The sequence below is a fragment of the Anas platyrhynchos genome, chromosome Z (genome assembly GCF_047663525.1).
Source record: "Anas platyrhynchos isolate ZD024472 breed Pekin duck chromosome Z, IASCAAS_PekinDuck_T2T, whole genome shotgun sequence".
Lineage (NCBI taxonomy): Eukaryota > Metazoa > Chordata > Aves > Anseriformes > Anatidae > Anas > Anas platyrhynchos.
In genome coordinates, this window is record NC_092621.1 from 30,383,529 (window position 1) to 30,398,747 (window position 15,219).

Sequence of the window (15,219 nt, forward strand, 5' to 3'; positions counted from 1 at the left end):
ACTTGGTGGGAGAAACGCTTGGGACAGCACCTGCCAGAAACTCAGTGCCAAAACCACCCTGCTGCACACACACTGCAGGTGCGGCTGCTCCCTCCACCTGCACTCCTCCTGTCCACGAACCCCCAAACACAGCTGCAGCGACAGGAGCTGGTGCCAGCCCTGCTGCTGCCAGGTTTATCTCGTCACAGAATCACTGACCCACAGAGCGCCCACGTTGGAAGGGACACACAGGGATCACTGAGTCCAACTCCTGGGACCCCACAGGACCACCCAGAAATCAGACCCTGTGTCTGAGCGCGTTGTCCAAATGTTTTTTGAGCTCCCTCAGGCTCGGAGCTGTGCCCGCTGCCCTGGGCAGCCTGTCCCAGTGCCTGACCCCCTCTGGGTGCAGACCCTTTCCCTAACCCCCAGCCTGACCCTCCCCTGTCCCAGCTCCATGCCGTTCCCTCGGGTCCTGTCGCTGTCCCCAGAGAGCAGAGCTCAGCGCCTGCCCCTCCGCTCCCCTCGTGAGGGAGCTGCAGGCCGCCATGAGGCCTCCCCTCAGCCTGCTCTGCTCGGGGCTGGTCACACCGAGCTCCCCCCTCCCCCCCTCCCCACGCGCATGCGCACCCCGCCGCTCCCCCTCCCTCCCCTTTCCGCACACGGAGCCCCCGGGGGGCGGGCGCCTCCCCCCCTCCCCCGCCTCCTGACGCCACATCCGCGCGGGGCCCGGCGGCGGGGCCAATGTGCGGCCGCGCTGCCGGCCCCGCCCCCTGCTCCCCCCCCTCCCCCCTCACTCCGCCGCGCAGCGCCCGGGCGCCGCGAGCGAGCGGGGGGCGGGCGGCAGGGAGATGGCGGCGGCCGCCTGGGGCCGCGCAGCGACGCCGGCAGCCGGCGGGCGAGCCACGGGCGGCAGCGAGGAGCCGCAGCGGGGGGCCCCGCAGCCGGCACGGCCGCGCTCGGAGCAGTGACCGCCCGCAGCTGACGGGCGCCGCCGCCGCCGCCGCTGCCCCCCGCCTAGGCCAGAGGCCGCCGCGCCCCGCAGGCCCCCGCCGCCGCCGCCGCCGCCATGTATTTCCTCAGCGGCTGGCCCCGGCGGCTGCTGTGCCCGCTGCAGGGCCCCGAGCCGCCCGTCCACATCCGCACCGACCCGCAGAGAGCCCTCTTCGCCGTGCTGGCCCCGTCCCAGCTCAGCGTCTGGTACTGCCGGGTGAGTGCGGCCACGGGAACACCCCCCCCCCCCCAGGCTCCTACCCAGCCTATCTATCTATCTATCTATTTATCTATTCATCTATCTATTTATCTATCTATTTGTTTGTTTTTAAGCCTCGAAGTGAAGCGGCGGGCCAGCTTGATGCTCATAGCAACGCAGGTTGTGCAGGCGTGCTCTGTGCGTTTTGTCTTCATCTTTACACATTATACCAAACCACACACACACACACACACACACACACACCACAGATGTGAAACACGCCCAGCACCTGCTGCTGGCAAGGCAGAGCCACCTGTAGCGCCGCGCCGTTACGTAACCCCTGAGAAGTTAAATAACTTTTTGCGATTGCAGGTGGGATACGTTGCTGTGGCCCTGAACGCCGTAAGGGCTGAGGCGGCTGCTGGCTGGGAGCCGCTGCTCCAGCAGCACCCCGTTGTTGTTGTTCCGGGACCGTGTGTGACTGGCATCGGATGCGTTGCGTTAAGTGAGCTCTGAATTGGCTTGGGAGCGTGGAAGTGCTGCTTGTCAGCTTGGTTTGACGCAGTCTTATGAAACAGCTGCGGTGCTGACTTCAAATTTTGACGCTGGATCTTCTAAAATACTGCCCTAATTAGATTCCCTCTCTGTCTAAAAATATCTCCGTCTCCAGATGATTTTCAGAGTTCATCTCGGATTTCAGAGAAAAGTAAAAATCCAATTTTAGAAAGCTGCTATAGAAAGGTATCAAACAACAGTCACAGCCTCAAAACCCTGTTTTGATTTATGCTGAGGTTTCATCACTTGGCCTTCTGCTGTGCTCTGCGTGGCTGATAATTGGTTCCTGGGTGGGTTGCTGCCGTGGCTGTCTCTTAACTTTGACAAGTATCCGGTCAGGGAGTGTCAGCCCAGTAACTGTGCTGTGTGAACAGCGTCGCGTGGCCTGCGTTCCCTGAGCTTCATGGCACCTACTGTAGGTAAATTACACAGTCTTCCAGCTGTCAAAGCTGTAGTTGTAGCTGTCAACAAAGCACAATTGATGACCTTTTCTGGGAAAATATATAAATGAGGACGGGCTTGTAGAGTGCTTCTATATGTGTGCTATTGTCCAGAAGGCAGTTTGCTTTATGGTTGGTTTCTGAGGACTGCCTTCATTATGTTACAAGTTTGGGCTTGTTTTGAAATGTTAAACAAGGTATAATTGGCAAGAGGCAGGATGCTGGAAGAATTCACTTGTTGCAAAAAAAAGGCTGAGCAAACTTAGAGGTCATTAAAAATTTCTCAACCCATTCTGGTTCCAGTGTGTCATGGGTGTTTTTAAGGAACGTGCTGACTTTGCCAGACTTGGTCAGTAACTGAGTTTAGACTATAAAATGTGGCAGTCTCTTTATGAGAATCTTTTGTATTATCGCTAAACATAGTGTGTTGTTTTTCTTTTTTCTTTCTTTTTTTTAATCAGGTGACTATTAAAGTCATATGTTGAACTTCTTTGAAACAAACAAAATTTTTGCGTTACAGAAAACGTTACCATTTGTCGGAAGTATCTTCTTTAGAACAGGGCTAAGTTCTGGTCAGGTTGAACTAATTCAGTTTTGCGAAGTGGAAAAGCCTTTAGGCTAATGTCCTTGTTAAGACTTATTACTGTCTCAAACGTATATGAAAGGTTTCCTGTAAGAATAAGGATGTGAGGCTGGTGAAACTGTTTTGAGGTTTTCAAGAACAAGGGGCCCTTTGAAATACTTTCAGGCTTGTGAACTTATATTCAGTCTTGTGTATGTTTCAAGTGAAGTGGTAATGTTTAAAGCTCCTTTTCATCTGCTGTGGGTTAAGACCGATCATTAGGGAATGTTTACACCAAAGTGTGGATTGTTTTCTGGTTTGGAAGCCATATAGGTGATAAGGTTAGAAGCTGATTTACATGATGTGTGTAAAAACAGATGGAGTTCTCCTGGTGTGGTTGAGTTCCAGATGATTTACCTTGTTTTGAAGGGGGAGGCTGGATTGTGGATACAAAGACCACTAATGAGTGGCGAACTGATTTGACTGCATGCTGATACTGATAAAAGATGTTCGGGCATGCACCCCCTATGTGAGTATAGTTCCTTACAAACTGTGTGTGTTGAGTAATATACTTATTTGTATGCTGTAAAACAGACACAAAACAGAAATTAAAAAAGATAAAGATGAAATAAGCAATACTTTTAATTTTTGTTTGTCAGTGGCATAAACTTTTTTTTTCTTGCTCCCCAGTGGGTTGTCTGGCACATCTCCCAGTTTGGAGACGGCTTATCTAAGTGGCTTTCTTCAGTATTTCATAAGAAATTTATGGCTTAGGTACCTCAGAAGATTAATTGTCATTGAAAGCCAATGAAACTGTTTTCATTGACAGAATTGGAAGGCTTGTTGAGGAGTTTTTGTTCTGCTAAAGTTAAGTACTTGGATGTTTGAAATGTGAAACTTCAGTTCATGAAAGAAACTTTCTGAAATGCTAAAAAGAGGCAGTTAATTGGCTTGGGTACTGAAGGTGAGGGCTTCATGAGGCAGCTGTGCAGTCTGAAGGGTTGTCATCTTTCCTGCTTAGACCTGTATTTTTGGAGCTAGTGGTGGCTTTTATGAGGCTGTTCAGTTTGCTGAACAAATAGAAACCTGCTTTTTTTTCTGCTCATGGAGGGATCAAAGGAGCATTGTACTTGGCTCACTGAAAGCATTACTCCTTTGACAGCAGCGTGGCCTTTAATTTTAGATCAGCTTGGTTATCTCATGAAGTAAGAGCTTGAGGCAGTTTGGTGAATCCTAGATATTCACCCACAGGGCTCTGGATACTGAGGGAAGCTGTGTGTGGCTGAAGGAGGAGATGTGACAGAGGTGTGGAGTTGAATTCCCCAGTAAATGTTGAATAGCAAAGTAAGTGGAACAGGAATAGTGTCTGATGGCACACTTGTACCAAATATAGTTCAGCGTTTCCTTTCTTTAATCTTAAATGACTTGTGACAGTAATAAGTACTGGCCCTGAATATTTAATGAAAACTATTGGAGGTGGTTGTTGGGCTGCCTGTCATAACTAACCAGTTTTGCAAGCTGTGTGGTGTCCAAGTAGCTTGCTCAGCTGTTCATTTTGAGGAAAATTTCTTAACTACCTAGGTGTTTACCAACTTAGTATTTACATCTACCCTTGCTTTTAAACTTTCCTGTGTGTGTGGTTTTTTTTTGTTTCTTTTTTTTTTTTTTGTGATAATCTGACACTGAATGAGATCACTCAAATGAACTGTAAGCCTATGGGAAAACATACATTCTGGAATCACAGATGACAGAATAATCTCTATTTGTTCTGAATGCTGAATTAGTTTATGTTCGGGCAACCCTTCTAACACACTCTTCTTGCTCTTTTCAGTCTCTAACTGGTTCAGTGTTAGAGTAGAGCTTGTTACACGCTTGAAACAAATTGAAAACAACAGGGATCTGTGCTTCCCTTAGAGAAGTGCTCTTTCCAACCTGGAATTTTGGCACAGTATAAAAGAAGTTATTTGTGACACCACTGCTTATAGTTAATGTGATACGTAAATAGACTCTTAAAAAAAAAAAAAAGGTGCAGTTGTTTCTTTTATCTTATTTATTACAGGTGGCTATGAAAAGAAAATACTAACTCTGCTTCCAGGATCACACATTGATCTCAGAACTCTAAGCAATATAACTGCTGAATACTATATATGGCCTTTTCCTAGGGAGGATGAGATACAATCTGTAGCATTTTATCTGAAATTTGATTGGAAAATGGACGACAGACATCTTCCTAGTGATGCATGCGGTTGCTTGTTGTGAACAGTATGGCACAGATGGCATCAGTGCAAACTATCATGTCTTACTTCTTCTGTTGTGCTTTTTTTTCCCCATGGTAACTTAACCGCTGAAATGCAGACTTCTTACAGATACCCATCTGGTACTGGTCTGAGAAGGCCATTTCTATTTGTACTTTACTAAGGGCACTGGGTGTGCTGTTGCTCCTATTGTGAAGTTGTATTTATGGTTAGGTAATTAACAAAAAAGAGAGAGAAAATACCTATTAAACTGATGAATTTGTCACATGAAATACAAAGTTCCTATGTTAATATTCAGCACATCTTTACCGTTTTGTGGTTTATCTTATGTTAACATCAAATAGATGACCCTTCAAAGACATTGTAGAATTACTTTAGTGAAAAGAAGAACATCTTCAGCTGTGGGTTTTGACTTTGCAAGCAGTTGCTCATGAAGTTGTTTGCCAGTACAAGATCAGAGATCACATTAGAGCGTTTGTGAATCTGATCTTCATCACAGAGTTCTATTTAACTTAAACTTAAGCACTTGATAGTTCACGGGAACAGCGAAAATCTACAGAATATGACCTTTCATATTGTAAACATTTTTGAGCAGTAGATTAACCGAAAACTTTAGCTTGTGAGAGGCAGTGACTGTCATCTGCTAGATGGTTCTGATGCGCTTTGTTTTTTGCTCTTTGACAGCAGCTTGTGTGAAGCATGTCACTGGGAGTTGTGCGTGTTAGCTTCTTGAATGGATACTCTGCTGATTCTAAACTTTATGCAGCTTTTTAAAACTCAGTTAAAGCTTTAAATGATATTTTTCGAATTAACCATATTTTTAGAAATTCTTTTACTGCTACCTTGTATTTGTGTTAACTACGTAGCTATTCATACTCTGTATTCTTTTCTTCTTCTTCCTGTTCTTACCAATGAAATTTCTTTTCATACATGTGTATACTTCTTCTTTCTCCATTTAACCTTTTATAACTTTATAAACCTATGAAGCTTCAACCTTAAAAGCAGAGCATAAGTCATTTAATGACAAAATACAATGCGCGGTTTCACCAGCCCTTGGGTCTATTTTCTTGCAGCCTGTCACTTAGACTGTAAGCTCATCAGAACAGTGTACGTTTGATTTTTGTCTTGTGCTTACAGCCTAACACTGCATTGAAAGACTTGTCTTGTAAGACAAAACAGACCATCTGTGTTTTTGAAAGAAATTGCCTCCTGATTCTGAGTGAGATTAAATGTTAAAGTTTAGAATACTGCATTGTTGGAGGATGAGAATGTAAGGGGCTTGACATTATTCTATGGTCATGCAGGATTCTTACTGCTTCTGCTAAGAAGGAAAAAACGTACATGATACTGCGTTGCTAGCTGCTGGTACCACTGCATGCTGTCAGCACACATAAGAATTTCTTCCTAGACATGGCAGTTGTGAGAAGGCTGATTGTCTTCCAGGTATTTGGTGTTTGGCAACTATAATTTAAATGCAAAAAATTATTCCGTAAGTAAGTTGGTAGAAGTGAATTGATGGAGGACAACTGAGGAGTAAAATCCTATAAAATAAAGAAAAGGAGGTATTAAGGATTGCGTAACTTACTTGTGCTGGAAAAAAAAAAATCAAGTTCCTCTGGGTTTAAATTTAGAATAAAAAAGGCAGAAAAAAATGTGGTTTGGAGTTGAACGTGTTGGATGTGTATAGGCTAGGCAAAACATCCAGAACTTTGCAAAGTTCTTTCTTCAAAGTTCTTTGCAAAGTTATTTCAACAGAAATTATACGATTCTGTAAACCTTTATCAGTACTTTTAAGAATTCATGTAACTTTTTTTGCCATGTATAAGCATTTGAGCATAAATTTATAAACTGCTTGAGACATTGCTATCCTTGCCTATACAGTGTTGCTATTCATATTTAATACGACTATAATAACTACTTCTTTGTTTTGTGTAAAAATTTAGAGTCTGCTGATGTCTGACGGGTACATCTACAAGCTTGAGAGAAAGTGTTACCTCATGGTTCTATTAATTTTTGGGATGTGCATAAATGGCAGTGCTCTTGTCTTGCTCTTTCTCTGTTTCGTTCTGGGCTCAAATGAATTAGTGTTAAGAGAGCAACTGAAAATTAAGGAACACTAACAGGCTTCAGTATCTGAATCCAAAGATGCTGCTAGGTATTTAATTCTCAAATTTAGTCCAGTAGTTTTACACTGTATTTGCTGACCTACTTAACATGTTAAATGTACTACGCGCACAATTTGCCATTAGCCTGCAGCAGTCAAACCACAGACTCTAAATTAAGGAAAACCTTTGTTTTCATTATATTATATTCTGTCAAACAATGACTGTACCTCTCTCCAGTTGCCTGATGTATTATTATATTTTAATGCATTTAAGCACCTCGATTAAAGACAGTCTCTCATTCCTGTGAGGGTTGCTGTTCAAGTCTGTGCTACTTGTGCTATTTAAAGACAGCCAGTTTGGAGCAGCATTCACATCTTAGTTTGGGATTTAAATGTCTGCTCAATGTGCATTCACATCACATATTAAGGAATGCTTGTGTTTGGAGAAGTAAACCAGGAATATCCCACGTCTAGCATGCAAAGAGATTTTGATGTAGGGTTTGTGTATCTTGATAGATCTCTTCGCAAAAGCCACTTCATATGATGCAGTCTAATGAGATTATTCATTGCTTAAAGAAAGGAGATGGAAAATACGGTATATTCTGGCAGGTGGAGTTGAATAAAACTACCACACTTAAAATACTTTCACTGTGTATTTGTTGTAGTATTGTTTTGTTTTGGCCTGTTGTTGATGAAGAGTTCATATTTCTCAGTCAGAAATCCAAAGGAATTCTTACTGAATAGTCTTTCAACAACTTAGAATAAATCAAAGGGGGTTTTAAAGTAGTTTGTAGAATTAGGTGTCTTTGCCTCTTAAGCTGTTTTGCTGCATTACTGTTTTATAAATGATGTAGCTCCTGTATTTCAGAATTGGTCATCCAAAACAAATTTGCTTTCATCTGCTGGCTACGAATGCTGTCATAGTCTGACATAAATAATCTTAACAAGGGGGGGGGGAGGCATTTTTTAAGATGGGAAGTATTTATTGAGAAGCAAAGATTTCAGAGTAGGGGACTTATAGAAAAGGTGGAGGAGGGAAGCAAGGCAGATGAGTGGTGGACAAGAAAGGAAGGAGATACTGTATATTAAGCTATGGGAACAAGAAATAGTATTCTGTTGTCCTCTTTTTAATACTGGAGCACGCTGGAGAATTTGTTTACTCGTTGGTGATGATATTAGTGTATTCTTTTTAAGGTTATCTTTTTTCCTTCTCCTCCCCCTCCTTCGTTTTTGTTGTCCTTTGAGCATCCACCCACCCTGTTCTATTCATAAGTGAGTGTCGGCTTCTGTTTTGGCTGACCTTATATTCCTTCCTGAGAGGCAAAGCGTACTATATCAAAATGCTAGATACTCTCTGCAGCAGATTGTGAAATGCCAGATATGCTTCTCATCTATTTTGGAAAGCTTTTGCTAGTTTTAGGTTGCAGTTTGAGTGAATTACTTAATATTTGCACAGAATGTCTTCAGTTTTTACTTCCTTAAAAAATAAATGTGTTTACTGTTGTCCTATAGACAAATCATTTTTTTGAACAACTGTTTTTTTTTGTTTTGTTTTGTTTTTGTTAGGTCACTTCCTGTGTTTCTTGAAACACCAGTTTCTTCAAAAGTTGGGACTCAGCCATTAAAACTCAAGTGAAAGGAAATTTTAAGCATTGTAAAGAAGGAGAATCAATTGCTTGACTTATCTGAGACTTTGATTACAGTTGTGCTTAACTAGATTTGTTTTACTTTTTAATAGGTGGTGCAGAAATGCGAGGAGGACAAAACTCCATGTGTTTTTTTTTGGTGTGGTTTGTTGTGAAACTGCTATATGGAGTTGGTTTGCCCAACAGAAACAAATGTTAAAATTTAGGAAAAACTTCATGTAGTGAAATCTAAACTACTGCTTCTGTACAAATTGTGACTTAATTATCTAAAACTAACCAGAGAAAGGTATTGTACTAACTAGACCCTTCTGTTTTTTTATTTTATTTTTTTAAAAAATGTGTGTTGAATGGCTTGTTTCACTTGAGGCAAGTACTTAAAATTAGGCTGATAGACTCCTGTTTATAAAACAGAATTCTGTGCTCTTACACCTTTAGTGTTAAGAAAAGTTAAGTCACTTTTTTTTCAGTAAGAAATGACTTCAGATTTAAAATGGCTGCTTCGATTTCTCCTGCATGAGCAGAGCAGGAGAGCAGGTTGCGCTGTAGCTGTGCTGTAAACCTATGGAGTGAAAGTCTGTATGTCAGGTGTTTTCTTCACAGAGGAAGATGGATTTATTTTATTTTTTTTTAGTTTCTGTATGTGGAAATAAATTGCATTAGTGAAATAATTACAGTTTAACCATTAGCTAGGTAGACTTTTGGACCTATTGAATTGGAAACGGAACTGCTTGCGAATAAGAAAGCTACTGAATCTGCAAAAAGATCCAAAATGCTTATATGTACTCCTAATTTACTCTTTACTCTCTTCTCTTCATCTTTACTCTTCCTCTGCAAAACACAAAATGAAACGAATCTAGATGTCTATTTTGTATAAATTTTACAGCTGCTATGTAAGTAGAATGTTCTTCCAGATTCTGAGGTATAATAGCAGCTTTCTCATTAATGTCTCAAGAACGTTACAGTATAAATACTGTCATTATGTTTTGTAAAAGTAAGAACATAGGAAGAAAATTGTTGTGCATTAATGAGGTTCTGAAACATTTTTTGCCTGCTGCTAAAATGCTTGAAGCACAGGAGTGCTTAAAGGTTGGTTTCAATCAATAGAGCAGATTACCATGATTGTGCTGTCACAAGGCACTTTATCTAAGGCATTTCACTTGGGTTTAAGTCAAGCAGTGAAGGGCTATGTACTTCGAAGAACAAGCAAGAAGATTTTGCTAAGAGTAGTCTATTTAATGTTCATTTACTTGATTTGCAAGTAGCTGCAAAAGAAGCCATCTGAATTGAAAAAGCCTGTGTAAATAGTTCTTACAGTAAAGATTTAGTTTGCTTGTCATACTTTCCAGTGTAATCATTGAACTTTATTTTTGGTAATTCGGTTCGATGTGGATTTGGAATTTTAGTGATGCTACTGCTTACAGAAAGCAAAGTTATACTATGCATTAACCAAGGCCTATGTGACATTAATTGAACTCCTAATTTATATGCATGGTGAAAGTATTTGATTACTTAATTTCATACTAACTTGTTTGTAGCTCTGCTTATTCTTAAGGGAAACTGAAGCAATTGGTTCCGAATGTGATGTTATTAGATACGCTCCTAGTTCTGGGTATGGTGCAAACAGACGTGATTTTGGGGTAGAATTAATCATTTTAGATTTGTTGTGCCATCTTTTGCCATTTGAGCTAGTAGACGAAGAACAATAGTAAATTGCCATCACCTCTGGACCTCATGGCAGGTGATGAGCGCTGCCAAGTGTATCTGTAATTCCTTTTGGCAAACAGTGTTTGCTACTCAGCCTTTTCTTTCCCTTCCAGCAGCTGGAGAAGTGTGCTCCTGTTGGTACATAGTTTGCTGCTAAAGTTCTGAAGAAAAATCAGCGTTCAAATGATTAGGGAAAGTTCATCTACTGCAACGTTGGGGAGGAGCTTATTTCACGAAAAGTATGGCTTGTTTAATTTAGCTGAAGGCTGAGGAAGTGCAGTTGTGATCTGACTGATGTATAAGCACATATCTTTCTGCTTCCCTCTTTCCCAGTGGTGGGGGGTAGCAGACAGGGGAATACCTATCTAAGCTGAAAGCTGTTACTGGTCCAAGAGCACAAAAGTCCAAACATTCTTCCTCCATAAATATATTTAAGATCTGTTTCTAAGCATGAGAGCAAGAAAAGATACCCTTCCATAAGGTTTTTATATCACAGCTCTAAATTGTTTTCAAGGAAGGGAATGAAGGCTTGGTGCCTTTGGTAGCATTTTCTGGGCCTCAGGACTCCAGAGCTCTCCATTCCCAAGAAGAAAGGTGCCAACAGTTGTCTCATATGAAAAATCTCTGCAGTGAACTTGATGTGTTTTTTTCTGCATGATTTCTGGCAACCTTTTCTTGAAGAGATATAAAACAAGTTCTCTGGTTATCATTCTATTTAATACAGTGGTCCATCCATTTAGTAGAAACAATACAGATTGTACTAAGTCCTCTATGTAGCATGTTTCATCTTAGCTAATTTGACAGTCCTTTTCATTATTAGAACCTACTAGTGACACGATTGTTCATCTTAAGCATCAGTTATCCTTTGTGTAACTTGAATCTACTTTTGTACTCTGTAATGACTCTTTCTGAACTATTTTATTCAAGTACCCTTTATTTAAAAGAGTGAGATTAGGAATGACAGTGTGGCAAGAATTCACCACAGACTCTCTTTAAAACCACAATCGTATTATGCATTGTCAAATACTCATTAATCTTTTAAATTCCCTTTTCAAGAGAGACATATTGGTAAGGAAACATAACTGTTTATATTTTGCATTTCTTCTAGGCATAAGATGTAATTATTATTGTTGCCTTTTTTTTTTTCTTTCAGCCCAGTGTATTAATTGTGAGTTACAAGGAACTGTCAAAAGCAGCTTCTCAGTTTGGACCGTACAAACAAGCAGAATGGCGGCCTGACAGCACTATGATAGCTGTTTCAGTAAGTAGGGTTTTTGTGTTTTTATATATTGCACTTAAATGGTTGTAAAGAGAGTTCTTTACTACCAGTTTCCTTGCAGAAATCTTTAGACGGTATGTACATTTGACTGATACTTATTGTGTGCAAATACGTAATAGTACAAAATGTGTTTTCGGATGATAGAAGCTTTCTTAAGTAATTTTAGTACATTTTTACCCCTAAAAATGAACTGTGTTTCTTTGTATTAAAATGATGTTTAATGTATTCACTGCAGCATCACTTTATTTTAGTAACCTGATCACAAATAAAAAGGGAATTTAGAGGCATGTGAATAACAGAAATAACTAAGGAATTAGGTGACATAAGCATGTGTAGCTTGATAAATAGTATTTACAGATATTTCGGAAAGATGTGTCTTTAGTGGATGAAAATGTGGATGGAACGATGAAATCTTGTCTTGCATATGAAAATAAAACATTTAGTCATGTTTCATTGCTAGTGCTGTGCTCACGGAAGTTGAGCGGACTATTTGAGCTCCAGTGTTCAGAAGTAATTTTGAGGTGTAAGGTAGTCACAGTAAAGGTGGGAGCAGAAATTTCAGAAGTCAGAATACAGTATCTTGCAACTTTTGACCAGGTCTTAAGTTTAGGCGTGTTAATTCTAATAGCATTTTAAATCAAGGCTGTTGCTGTGAGATGGTGTGGAAGACGGAAATCGTTAAAACTATCCATCAGAAGATGGGCATGTGGAATTGCAAATCGGACAGTAGCTACTGTAATTGTTTGGTACAGTAATTTAATCTCCTGATATAAACCACTCTTTGTACTTACAATGATGCCTGTAGTGTCTTGGAGTTTTTAAATCAATCAGGTATTGTTATAGTGGAAAATACCGGATGTTTTATGGAATAGCTCCTGCCTCTACCATTACCTTCATGCCTCAAATCAACTAAACTGCTGGTGATCCCATTTTTGTGTATATAATGCTGGGGTAGACTTTTATCAGTAGTTGATTTAGAATGTTTAAACTACCTAAAAGGAACTGGTGAAACCAGTGCAGGAAAGTGTTTCTATTAGTGTAAGATTTTATCTGCAGATCTTATGTGTTAATAGTTACGAGTAAAGGCAAAAAGGAGAATTCTATAGCATTTGCCATGAATGAACAAGTAATTCTTTGATTTTTAAAACACAGAATATGGTCACAAGTGAACTACCCATTTCAATTACATCTTTATGCTGGAATTCAGAAGAGATTTAGATTTTTAAATTTAATTAGTTTGTATATTATTTTTTTCTGTGATATTGGGATCAATTTGCTGAAGAGACATTATTGTTCAGCTAACATACAGACTAGCTTTATTTTTTGCCCATTCAGTTACCGCACTTTTAAGTTTTTCTGCAGCTAAAAGCATTGTGTTCTTTTCTGCAAATGACGTCAGATTGTAAATGCTTGTATCTTAAAGTCTGTTTGTAAACTTAAATTTCACAAAATAAAACTCAAAATGGTCAGTTTACAAAATAACTGTCATGACTTTTCCTAATATCCGTGTTTCTTATGTTAATATTGCATTTCCTGAGAGTGTGTGTGTGTGTAGACAAATACGTTTATTATACTAGTTTTATCATCAGCTTTGGATAGCAATTTTTTTTAATAAGCTGTTGAAACACGTATGAGGTTTAATTTAAAACAGATATGAGGTTTAATATAAAACAGAGAAGACTACTCAGATATAGAAACGCAGATACTTTTGTTATAGAGAGACAGTGGACGAAAGGCAGTAATGGGAGGCCTAATTAAGAAGGTGTTTCTGCTGATGCATGGCAATCTTGTCCCCAAGTAAAACTATGCACTTCTTTCCAATAGAAGAGGTATTGTGTCCATTCTTTGTGACTTTTCCTTAAGGAGAATACTCATAGGAACAAGTGAAGGAGCTGGTAGCAAGGCTAGCTAATAAATAAAAATATTTTACACTTCTAGTTTTGTTGGTTATTAGTGCAGTCCTATGCCATAGCTTAAACATCTTAATTTGAAAGCTTTTCAGTGATTTAGTTTTTAGCTGTTGTTACCTGTGCCCTTGAATTTATTGATTGTAGTTGTGTGTGTAATAATAAAATTGTTGTACTTGGTTTTTCAAATGTGAACAGAAGTTTTTTTTTTTTTATGTTCTTAGCAAATGTATCACTTAGCTGTTTTTTTTAAGTGACAATGATGGGCAGGGTAGTTGGGAGTCAGGGGCTTTGATCCACAGTGGATGGGCAGATCCATCACAGTGGATGGGCAGTGCTCTCTCTTTCTCTCTCTCTCTTTCTCTCTCTCTCTTTCTCTCTCTCTCTTTCTCTCTCTCTCTTTCTCTCTCTCTCTTTCTCTCTCTCTCTTTCTCTCTCTCTCTTTCTCTCTCTCTCTTTCTCTCTCTCTCTTTCTCTCTCTCTCTTTCTCTCTCTCTCTTTCTCTCTCTCTCTTTCTCTCTCTCTCTTTCTCTCTCTCTCTTTCTCTCTCTCTCTTTCTCTCTCTCTCTTTCTCTCTCTCTCTTTCTCTCTCTCTCTTTCTCTCTCTCTCTTTCTCTCTCTCTCTTTCTTTCTTTCAAGTGTTCTGAGAATCTCAGAAAAAAATTTCTTCATAGCGTTTGTTGTGAGGTGATTATTATTGTACTAAAGGCAACCTTTGATCTAACACATGAGGCATTATAAAATACCTCAGGTAGCTTTAATGGTATGCAGTTAAACAAGCTTAAGCAGTTCCCACACTGTCATCCTCTAGAAATTCTAGCTTCTATTACTAATAGTATCTTTTAGTGCTAAACTCTTGGCACATCTTTAAACTGACTGTCTTGCTTTGAACTATCACATATTCACTATGATTCGTATATTGTTGATTTTGGTAGAAAGTAACCAGGATCAAACTCTACCTCCCCACCCCACCCCCACTCCCTCACCCTCCCAGTATTTTGCAGTTTCTTCTCTCGTATTGGTGTATTTGTAATTTTTCTACTGTTACTGTCTAGATTAGTATATACACCCATAGTAGCTAATTCTACTACCTTAATAAACCTGTGAAGTGAAGCAAGATGTTTCAATGTAGAGAAGAATCCCAGGCATTGTAGTCTTTCCCCTGGTGTTTCCCATAGCTAAAGCAGAGCTTTATTAGATACTGTAGCATATGAGAAACCGTGTAGTGATGTCTCTTGCAAGGCACTGAATGTTTATACTTTGATCATATTCATTCTGATAGGTTTTTATATTGTTTTAGAAATGTTTGTGACGCAGTGAAACTCACTGGAGTAACCAGCACTGTCACATGTTCCCTAATCAATTTGCAACAAGTGCATGGTCGAATGCTTCTGCATTTCAGCCAGCTATTCATGGAATTTGAGGTTCAATTTAGAAATGAAGCTGTAACAATAGCAAGTTGTGCTTTGAATGGGATTTAGCTAAGGCCTTTGTACCTTAATATCAGTATAAAGATTACTTCACAGTATTGTTTTACTTTTCCTTCCAGTATAAGGTAACTTAGTGGTTAAATAATTAATGATGTAATGGAAAGAA

The 15,219-nt window shown here is 40.0% G+C and overlaps 1 protein-coding gene across 5 annotated transcripts in view; it reads left to right on the top strand.

Annotated features, from left to right (window-relative positions):
- Window positions 1-776: 776 nt before the first annotated feature.
- Window positions 777-15,219, top strand: part of RIC1 (RIC1 homolog, RAB6A GEF complex partner 1) — a 48,866-nt gene continuing 34,423 nt past the window's right edge. For 3 of the 5 annotated variants that reach the window (XM_038170019.2, XM_038170021.2, XM_038170020.2), the window contains exons 1-2: window positions 780-1,189; window positions 11,591-11,698. In XM_038170019.2, the coding sequence (XP_038025947.1) occupies window positions 1,049-1,189; window positions 11,591-11,698 (249 nt within the window). In that variant the 5' untranslated portion in view covers window positions 780-1,048. Of the gene's footprint in view, window positions 1,190-11,590; window positions 11,699-15,219 lie in introns of all 5 variants that reach the window. The other 2 variants (XM_038170023.2, XM_027446037.3) reach the window with 2 other exon arrangements.